At 30.9% G+C, this 11644-nt stretch overlaps 1 protein-coding gene across 5 annotated transcripts in view; it reads left to right on the forward strand.

The window, feature by feature from the left end:
* LOC127071818 (puratrophin-1-like) overlaps positions 1-11644 on the forward strand; it is a 340266-nt gene that overhangs the window by 327271 nt on the left and 1351 nt on the right. For all 5 annotated transcript variants that reach the window (XM_051011526.1, XM_051011527.1, XM_051011528.1 and 2 more), the window contains 10 exons: positions 6319-6766; positions 7691-7943; positions 8382-8457; positions 8592-8765; positions 9073-9444; positions 9557-9700; positions 9874-10087; positions 10170-10286; positions 10534-10737; positions 10852-11644. The exon at positions 10852-11644 is cut by the window's right edge and continues 1351 nt beyond it. In XM_051011526.1, coding sequence (XP_050867483.1) covers positions 6319-6766; positions 7691-7943; positions 8382-8457; positions 8592-8765; positions 9073-9444; positions 9557-9700; positions 9874-10087; positions 10170-10286; positions 10534-10737; positions 10852-11075 — 2226 coding nt within the window. In that variant the 3' untranslated portion in view covers positions 11076-11644. The remainder of the gene's footprint in view (positions 1-6318; positions 6767-7690; positions 7944-8381; positions 8458-8591; positions 8766-9072; positions 9445-9556; positions 9701-9873; positions 10088-10169; positions 10287-10533; positions 10738-10851) is intronic.

Genomic DNA, 11644 nt, shown 5'->3' on the forward strand with positions numbered 1-11644 from the left:
TATATATATATTACTTTTAATTTTAATTATTTATACATGCATACAATATCAATACAATATAATAGTCGTTTTGATATCGATTGATTATTAATTTATAGTATCATTTTAACGTCACTTTCTTCTACGTACATTTTGTTATTCGATCGTATGATAAATCGATTAAATCTCACAACTTAATAACGAAATAGCAGCTTGAGAGTAATTTTTTTCGTGTTTCGAGTCACGATCAATTTAAACGAGATTTTTAACGATCCTCTATATTTTAACGAAAGTCGAGTAACACGAACATAATTCAGGGTCGTTGATATTAAAAAGCTTTTTTTTTTCTTTTCTTAAAATTCTTACGACGTGCAGATTTGTTTCTTCAATTAAAAATCGTGTTTGCCAAGAAGGCTACCACCTACTCGTGTCTCTGTGTATTACATGTGTAACATATACATACGATACGATTTAATTGATCGCATATGTGTTTATGTAAGACGTAACAGATTATTTCGTATTTTTATTTTTCGAGTCGAACGAACGAATCGTACGCGATAAAAAATGATGCTTAACAAATCTTCGATCTCTGTTGCTTGTACGTTAGACCTCGATAAGTAACGTTTAAATAAATAACGTTAACACAAAATATATTTCTATTTGACTTTCTTTAATCTTTTTTAACTTAAAAAAAAAGGAAGAAAAGAAATTATTACGGGATAGATAAGCAAAGATATTGAGCGAATATTCGAGAAATGATTTCCTTAATTCGCTCCTCGATCATTGTACCCTCGATCGATTCGAATTATTCTATTTGCGAGAGAACCAGCTTCTTTATCTTTTCAGAGCAAGGAGTTTGAATGTAGTACAAAGATATCGAAGGAGATAAATATGTATTAGAAGAATTTTACATCAAACCGGCTGCTCGCGTTCTTGGTAGCAGTTAAAACGAATATTGACCTTTTTCTTCTTATTGAAAATATTTAGTTATATTGTAATAATAATTAATAATAAATAATAATAATTATAATAATATAATAACAATAATAATATCAACAATAATGATGATGATGATAGTGTAGTAATAATAATAATTATAATAATAATGTTATCATTATTATTATTATTATATTATAATAATCGTTATACTAACATTATGATAATAATAAAAAAGAATATATCCAACGACTCTATAACAAAAAATGAATATTACTTGGTCACAGACCCATAACTTTTATTATTCCATCGAAATTAAATAATTTGGAGAAAAAGAGATCTAAATAAATAATCACGATAATAATGAATTTCAATAAATGCATGAATTAAAAAATAAAAAAATAAAGCCATAAAAATATCGAAGAAAATATGAAAAATATCCTACGTTAAAAAGTTCCTTCACGTTTTCTAATCGTTTATTGACCCGACTTTCATTCCAAACGATCAGCTTTATAATAATAATAATAATAATAATAATAATAATAATAATAATAATAATAATAATAATATTAATAATAATAGTAATAATAATAATAATAAAAAAATATAAAATATACGGAACTTGTGTGCTTGCAATACATTCCAATGTGGTCGACAACCTGTCGCTTGAGTTAAATGTAGAAATTATGGCGGTGTCTTTAATCGTCGATAATGGGAAAGTCTAGGTGGTTCTTCGTCTATCCTCACTCGATCCAGTCTAACCGGGAAAAACCATTTAGAATCGGACAAAATGTATTATACCAGTTTTCTAACACAAGCAAACAACCAACCAACCAACCAACTAACCAACCAACCATCGTCGTCCTTCTATCTTCGTCGTTCTCGATGATCGTTAAATATTCAGGAAAGTGTTTGCCACCAATACCGGTCGTACACGCGCGACCGGTCTGTTGAAGTAAAAAAAAAAAAAAAAGAAAAAGAAAAAACAGAAACACAAAAAGGTAAAGAATATGTTGCCACACCAAGACGAAAGACCGACGATGAACGTTCGTTAACGAACGATTCGATTAACGTTTAATTAACGAGTAAGCAACGCCCGACGTGCTCTCTTGTTTATGAACATTTTTATTTACCTAACCTATACCTAATCTAAATGAAAATTTCATCGCTATAAATCTAAAAATCTATTCGCGTAAGATAGACGAGTATTGGTGGAAAATTAGATCGATTTAATCTTTGAAAAATCTCTTCTTATTTATTCCGCGTTTGTCAGAGATAACGATAACGAATTACGATTATTCGTCTCTGATAAAATCATTGGCTATTAATTACATCCTAGGAGATTAACTATTTCTCTTTCTCTATCTCTCTTTCTGTTTGTCTCAAACTAGAGATTTATACTTTTTATCTTTTAAGATCTTCTATTTCCATAATGGTGTGTTAGTTACAAGTTAGAACAATTTCGTTAGTTCGTCGTTCATGAATATCGTTATATTAAACGATAAATAATCATACATTGTATTCTTTATCGTATAATAAAAAGAAAATGAATTTTGATACGATTTAAAGTTAAATGTTATATCGTCTGGAGATTACACGTCGTCTTCTTTTCTACGAATCTTTTGGCTTAGATCCACGAGTACTATTAATATCGTGACGTTGAAAATAAATCGTTTTAACGATTACCAAGAACAAGTTGAAAACTTTGATTGACGTATTCCACTTAATCAAACGTTCTATACAGATAACTCTCTCTCTCTCTCTCTCTCTCTCTCTCTCTCTCTCTCTCTCTCTCTCTCTCTCTCTCTCTCCTCTCTCTCTCTCTCTCTCTCTCTCTCTCTCTCTCTCCATATATATATATATATATATATATATATATATATATATATGTATGTATGTATGTATGTATGTATGTATGTCTATATGTACGATGAAAATACAATTATTATTAAACTATATAATAAAACGTTAACTAGATCGAAAGTTTTAATAATACGTACGCCAATACTATCGAAAAAGAAAATTATATCGTGTCGAATGATTGAATTTATCGTTCGTAAGTTAACGTTGATTTATCGTAGGTTTTATTATGTATTGAATTTCGTATTCGGTTCGATGGAAATGCGTAGTTTGTCTTCAGAGAAAGGGATGATCTCCTCTCACCAGTATTTGTCCTCCCCCTTTACTACCCCTCCCGCTGAAACCCCAATCCCAATTCCCATTTTAATGAAAATTGTAATTCAGAAAAATACATCACGTCCCTCGTATATAACGTTCTCATAAGTCACCCTGTAACTATGATAATCCATTTCACGAACGATCATTTGTTTCGATTTCATCGATCGATTCTTTTGACGTATGTACGTACACAAATATATAATGAAAAGTTCGAGATAGGAGAGAATTTTATTTGTAGAATAATTATTTCGAAACTGAAACGATTGATTACACGTGTGTATTTTAATTAATTAATTAAATTTGAATATGATCTATTAAAAAATTATGATTTCAATTTTTCTTCATTTTATTGTTTCTTTCTTTTTTATAAATGACATATATATATATCTATATATATTTTTTTTTCAAGTATGGACACATATGTTAGACGTGAAATGGATAGAGGTTAGATCTTTCATATCGCGTTAATTAAAGAACGTAATTACATATAATTGATCGATGAAACATTCCAATAGAGGAAAGAGAAACGTAACTTGGCACGTGGCCTAACTACAATCGCTACTTACATACCTCCCTCGGGCTTCACGGTGAAAAGAGGAAAGAAATACTTACATACTTATTTCTTTAAGGCTTAAGGCGGTAAAACCTAGGGAGAAAGAGATAGAGAGAGAAAGGGAGAAAAAAATAGATAGAGAGAAAGAGGAGAGAGAAAGAAAGAGAACGTATCACGTACTTACACGTGGAAAAAACAAATACGAAAGATGTACTCGAATCGATCCGGTAAATGGGACTCGATGAAGAATAAACGACGGGATTATACAAAAAAGAAAGTACGTGCATTGTCCGATCGAATATAATTTTATTTAGATTTTAATGGAGCATGATTCTGTTTATGCAAGAGTTAATGTTTCAAACGAGATATAAATTTTAAACGTCGTTAATATTATTTTATTTTGTTTAATGATTAATTATTCGTTTTATTTTATTTTAATGATTAAATGATCGAAATTCTTTGTTGATGGGAATACATATACAAAGAAATTTGTCTGTATATGTAAATTTTGATTTGTTTTTATTACTTTTTTTTTATTAACTAGATATATTATATCAAATTACGTTTTTCACTATTTTATTTTCTCTCTCTATACTTGGCCCAAACTCTACTGCAATCTTTTATATAAAAAGAAAAGAAAAAAGAATTGTCGACTGTCGAGGATTAATGTCAAGAAGCTTCAACAAAAAATAATATTAAAATTATTTCCTATATAACACTATAAATACTTGAGAGAATTCAATTCGAATAAAAATCCTATAAATACAAATTATTTACGGATAATTATCTACCAAGAATACAATACTAAATTCAACAAAAAAATATCATAATCCTATATAGTATATCGAACTATAACAAAAGATGGTATACACTATAAGCTTCCTTCTGTATATAAGATTTCTTTCTCTCTCTCTCTCTCTCTTTCTCTCTCTCTATCTTTCTTAAAGAATTCACTCTAACATGATTGTTTTGAAAACATGAAGACAATCGATCGACCGTATCTATTTTACGAGTAAAGATATATATATATATATACCACTCTTATTTCGTCACGGATACTCGATCGAAATTGTTCACGTTCTGGATCTCTGAATTCAGGATAGACTACTACTCGTCCGTGGCCAAGAGGATTTCACGCTCGCGCAAGCACGCACCGTGAACACATACACACACACACACAAATATATATATACTATGAAAAGACTACGATATGTTTTCTGTAAACGTTCTTATGTGTCCCGCCCTCCTACGTGCGTTTCTCGACAATGATGTCTATACGTTGTACGGATAAACCACGTTTCTCCCTTCCCCTTCTTCATCCCTTCCTCCATCCTTCATCCACTCTATCCTCCTTTCTCCTTCGTTTCTTCTTTCCTTTCTTCCCTATCGTTCCTTCTTTCCTTCCTTTACTCCTCCCTTCCTTTACTCCTCCCTTCCTTCCCTCCCTCGTCACGACGTTATTTACTTCCATATGTCGATTTATGGCCTCTCCCTGTCGAGGGCGGTATGCTTCTGCTATGTGCACGCACGGCAGGGGATTCTCTTTCACAGAGAAACCGAAAGACAGCAAATGAAAATCTCCTCTATCGCGTTTTTCATCGGTAAACTAAATATTTCGTTACCGGTTATTAATCTATTTTCTCGATCTATTGAAAATTTAATACTCGAACTTTTACTGTTATGTTTTATTCTGTTATTTTGATTTATTAGGATTCATATTTTTAATAGGATTATTTTTCTTCCGTCGAAATTATTGTTATATTATTGTAATAATATTATATTGATTATGACGAATATAATAATATTGTATTTATATGATATAGGAAAGTAAATGTTATATTATTTGAAATGGAACTATATGTGTGTGTGTGTGTGTGTGTGTATGTGTAAATATTTGTTTTATTCCGAGAATATTCTATTGTTGTGATTTATTACGATTTATATTATTAATCGTAGAATTATTTTTCTTCTGTCGAAATTATTATTGTATGATTATGACGAATATAATAATATTGTATTTATATAATATAGGAATAGTATTACTTGATACTGAACTATACATATATATATATATATATATATATATATATATATGTAAACATGATGTAACATAGTATAGATACTATGTTACATAGTATATTTTATTCTGTAATATCTTTTCAATTCTCGTAATTTTGTTACTTTAGAAAATTATTCGATAAAGAAATTACAAATAATATAGTCGAGATAATACTATATAATAATAAAGACACATATATAATATGTATATACGTGTCTTATATTACATATTATTGTCGTTTCAAAGTTACAGACGTTCTCTTCTAAATAATATATCTAAAAATGTATAAATTACTACTTCATATTCCTACATCAATGTTCTCTTATTTCCACGTGATATTAATCCTTTTTTTTTTTTTTTAAACAAAACAAAAAGAAAAAGAAAACCAATATTGAACAACGACGTCAATTTCATTGGATCGTCATAAGATGAGAAGTAAAAAAAGAGAAAAAAGAGAAAAGAAGAAATTAAATATAAAAAGCAGCGATAATTATATATAACGATGTCGACGATTTATTATATTATCGAGAATCATTTTTCGATATTTATTTAACTTTCTCATTTCTCTTTATTTTATTTGATATTTATTTTTGTTCGTTTGATTTAATTTTAGAGACACATCGACAAAGGAAGCGACCTCGCAGAGGCGGCGAGTGCGAGCGGACTACGTGAACTCGCTCGATCCTTGAAACAACATCTTCGAGGATTTGGTTCCAGGTTGGAGGATCGACGCGAGTATCTCGAGGATACGTCGAGATGCTGTCTATTGCAGGACCGTGCTTACGAGTGGGCGCAGGAGGCTCGCGTGGCCGCCGAAAGGAGATCCCAACAATTTCTAATGGCGAGGCCACCACTCCCACCGGAACATTTCAACGAGATGATGGCGCTCGCTGAAAAGCTCGGTAACGAGATACTTCTTGAACAATGTCGCATAGCTAGGAATAAGTGTGCGGAAGCTCTCGAAATTGCTAGGACTTCTTCGGCACCTGGCTCACCAGCCAGAAGAAGATCCTTTGCCACTTCGGATTCTTCGACATCGTGGGACGATAGTTTGACGAAGAGTAAGTTGTAATTTATTTAGTTTTTTGTTTTTTAGTTTTTCTTTCGTTTATTCATTTTCTTTGGTCTTTCATTTCTTTTTCTTTTTTTTTTCTTTTCTTCTTTTTTCATTATCGATATCTTCGACAACGATAATAATTTTTCGGATATTGTCTAAAAACTTTTCTGAAAGTTTGAAGAGAGAAATGATATTTGAATCGAGAAAAATGAATTGAAAAGAAAATTGAAGTGTGACTATTAAATAAAAACAAAACAAAAAAAAGAAAGGAAGAAGTTAGAAAAAAGAACAACAAGAATTTATAAAGAAAGGAAAAAATGTACAAGTTTCGTACGAATGTAGAAACATGAAACTAGAAAAGATTATCATTATTAATATTTTGTTTGATTATCGAAGAAAAAATTTCACGAAAATATTTGAATAAAAAATTTAACACTGTGTTTAATATTCATTATCATCGATCAAACGTTATTAATGATACATCAAACTTTTCGGTATTTATTATTTCACGTTACGCATGAATTTTTCATTAATCGTAAAAGATATGTTCGATAATATTTAAAAATAAGCCGATATCATCGATATTTTTGAAATCGATTTATACTTGGTATTATAAAAGAAAAAATGAAAAAAAGAAAAAAATTAAAGAAGAAACAGTTGAGTTTTATAAATAAATAAAAAAAATGGATTAACAATAATTGATCGTTCGTTATTGTTTTATATATCGTATTAATTAATTTCTCTTAAAGAAATATTATTAGATATAAAAATAGAATTAGATAGAATTAGATATAATATTAATATTATTAATAATTATTATCTATTAATAATATTAATAGATATTAGATAGAGATAATTAATAGATATTAGATAAAAATCTAATAAGAAATATTATTAGAATATTAGATTAATAGAAAATTGTTTTTAGGGACTTCATGGGACGATAGTGATAGCACCGCATCTTACGCATGTCCGATGGAAAGTGTTGGATCCGGTGGAAGTGGAGGTCGGCCAGTATTGGACAATATAGCTGAACTTTGGGAAAGTGCCGAACAACTTCTCGATTGTTCACCACCAAGAACACCACCGAGAAGTCCAGCACCACGAAGATTGGTCAAACCTCCTGTTAATTCGCATCTTCATAGGGCGGCTAGTATAGCACCCGGAATGAAAGCAAAAAAGTATGATATTATATTCTTCCATCTTTCTCGTACACGTTAATTTTTCTTTCTTTTTTTTTTTATTCTTTTATTTTCTTTCTTTTTACATTCGTTGCATCGACTTTGATAAAATACGAATCATTCGTATAATCGATCGTTTACACGTACCCTTATATCAAGTAAGAAAATATCTATAATTAAAGAGGTTGAAAATTGCCCGTAAAAAAGAAAAAAAAATATATATATACACACACATGTATAATAAACTTTGATCCCTTCGTTGATGAATTTTGTTTTTTCTTTTTTCTTTTTTTTTTTTACTTTCTCTTATTTTCCACGAATTCATCAACGTGTACGGGATATCCATTCCCGTAATTCCTTCCAACCGCAATTTCAATTACGCGGTCATAACGAGCCATTACGCTCACGATGTCCTTAATAAAGAATTTCACCTTGCAGAACGATACTTCTTATAATGAGAGAGATGATACAAACCGAACGAGACTATGTGAAGTCGTTGGAGTATATAATAGAGGTATAATTATTACAGAAATACTATATAACTATATATAATTGTTAACTTTTTTATTATTTCAATTCTTATTCTTAAAACGATATTCTTTTCTTATTTTTCTTTTTTTTTCTTTTTTGTGTGTTCGATCATCGAAGAATTACATACCGGAACTAGTGCGAGAGGATATACCTCAGGCATTGAGAGGTCAAAGAAATGTGATCTTTGGTAACGTTGAGAAGATCTATGAATTTCATAGTCAACATTTTCTACGGGAGTTAGAACAATGTGAACAATCGCCAATGCTCGTGGGACAATGCTTCCTAAGACACGTAAGTATCTTTCTCTTTAGAAAAATATAATTAGACGATAAGAGAGAGAGAGAAAGAGAGAAAAGAAAATATTTTTTTAAGAAAAATAAAAATAAGAATAAGTAAAAATAAAAAAATAAATGAATATGAAAATAAAAAAATAAAAGATCAAGAAATAAAAAAGTAAAGAATTAAGAAACAAAAATAAAGAAAAGAATTCAGAAGAAAGGAAAAAAGAAATAAACGTTAAGAATAAAAATGAAAAGAATGAAAATCTCTTGTAAAAAATTCTTATGTAAGAAAATAAAAGATGTTTTTTGTTATTTAGGAAAAGAAATTCTATCTCTATGCTTTATACAACAAGAACAAACCAAATTCGGACTCGTTAATGGCCGAATATGGTACGACGTTTTTCAAGCAGAAACAAATGGAATTAGGAGATAAGATGGATCTTGCGAGTTATCTATTAAAGCCCGTCCAACGAATGGGCAAATATGCGTTGTTGCTTCAACAATTGGTAAAAGCTGGGACGGATCTATCCGAACAAATGTCTGGTAAAGATGAGAAAGAAGAAAAAGAGGATGGCGTTAAACCGGTAGTGGAGGGGGAAGCTGATTTAAGGGCTGCCGAACAGATGGTACGGTTCCAACTTAGGCATGGAAATGACCTCCTGGCTATGGACTCCCTCCGAGATTGCGACGTACGTTGAATGTTACATGCAATACAAAAAAAAGAAATCATAAAAAATAACAAAAAGGATTTATCTTTTCATTGAATCTCTTGTGTTAAATTATACGATTGATTTTCGATAGGTAAACGTAAAAGAGCAAGGCAGGTTATTACGGCAAAATGAATTCTTGGTCTGGCAAGGCAAAGGAAAGAAGTGTCTTCGTCAAGTTTTCCTCTTTGAAGATTTAATACTTTTCAGCAAAGCTAGAAGATTTCCCGATAGAAAGGTATGAAAACGAACAAGAAAATTATAACAAATAATAATAGATAAATAATATATTGATGATATTAAAAATTTATTTGAAATTTATATATGATATTAAGAATTTTTATAAATATATATATATGTATATAAATAATTTATAATTTAAAAAATTTAATAATAAATTTTCTATCATAGAACCTTGATATATACATCTACAAGCACAGCATCAAAACGACGGATATTGGTTTAACCGCAGTTATCGCGGATTCACCAACTAAATTCGAAATTTGGTTCCGCAAGAGGAAGCCCGGAGATACTTACACGTTGCAATGTGCAAGCGAGGAGATAAAAAAAGCTTGGACCGAGGAATTGAGCAATCTTCTTTGGAAGCAGGCGCTTCGAAACAGAGGTGACAATCCGCATTTAGATTTCTGTGGATTACAAAATACGAATGACACCTCTTACGTTTACTTTTATTTGACTTTTTTTAGAAGTGCGCCTGGCGGAGATGTCGAGCATGGGCATAGGAAACAAACCTTGTTTGGACATTAGGCCTAGCGCTAATCAAATAAACGATCGTTCGATCAGCGTAGCTCAACTTTCAAAAAGTAAGAAATATATTCGTACAATATGAACGATAATGATCTTTTTTTTTCTTCTTCTTCTTCTTCTTTAAAATAATTCCGAGACAGTTAAAATAATTTCTTATAAAAGTAACTTTCGTTGTTACGATAATATTAAAAAGATATTTCTTTTATTGTTATATGTTAATTTTTATATATTCATTTTATTATTTTATTAATTTTATTATTATTATATGTATATTAATTCTTTTCTCTTTCTTTCTTGAATCAGCACCCAGATTTAGAAACTCTATAGCAGTCTCGATGTCAGAGGATTCTGGACGTTGCAGTAGAAGACCTCACAGTGTCATTTCAGTAAGTTCATCCTCGAGTAGCGGTGGTAGCAGTGGACCACCTACCACTCATAATCTCGGTTTGGATACCAGTCCTCGACCTCATCATCGAAGCACTACTTTGAACAGTCAGTGCAGCGTCGGTAAGGATTTATTCATCCTTTATTATAACTTTTATTATCATCGTCGTGATAATATTTTATACAGTATTATATTTTTTACGGGAAATCTATTTCCTTGATAAACTTTGATTACAGAAAGCGGAATAATAGCTGATATTTCAATCGTCTCGGACGACGGAGGTGATGGAACCGAAAGGAGCCATTGGAATTCGACGTTGGAAAGTCCAATGTCGCATTTACCAACAACATCGACGCCATTACAATCGCCGAGCAGTGCAACGATGGCAACAGTTACCACAGCTTCTTCCTCGGACACCAATCTTACGCCTTATGATCAAGACATGTCCATCAATCTTTGAACTATAAATCGTTCGACGACGTCCAAAGGAGTTGAAACTCTCGAAAGGACAGAAAATAGATAACGCGTGGTGTTGATTCACTCGCATTAACTACTACATAAATACGTCTATGTCTCTATCTATCTATCTATCTATCTATCTATCTATCTATCTATCTATCTATCTATCTACCTATTTACCTATCTATCTATCTATCTGTCTATTTCTTTTTTCACACTTTCTTTCTTTCTCTTACTCTTCCACTCTTCCTCTTTCTCTTTCTTTTTCTCTCTTTTACATTCGATGTAGCGTGATGCATGGTGGTCTATAAGTGGCATATTAGATAGTTAGGTGCAAAGAGAGAGAGAAATAATATTCTACGGGCGTAACGTAGCGTTTAAACTATACAATAATTTTTCTTCTGCGAAAGTAATTATATCGTTAAAACGAAATAAACAAGGAAGGAAAACGAATAAGAAAAAAAAGAAAGAAAGACAGAAAGAAAGACAGAAAGAAAAAGAATTACGAAAGAAAGAAAGACGAGCAAAAGTTGTGCGTTTGGAACACGATAATGTCCAATCACTAATCGT

Source organism: Vespula vulgaris, chromosome 23 (assembly GCF_905475345.1).
Source record: "Vespula vulgaris chromosome 23, iyVesVulg1.1, whole genome shotgun sequence".
Classification (NCBI taxonomy): Eukaryota; Metazoa; Arthropoda; class Insecta; order Hymenoptera; family Vespidae; genus Vespula; species Vespula vulgaris.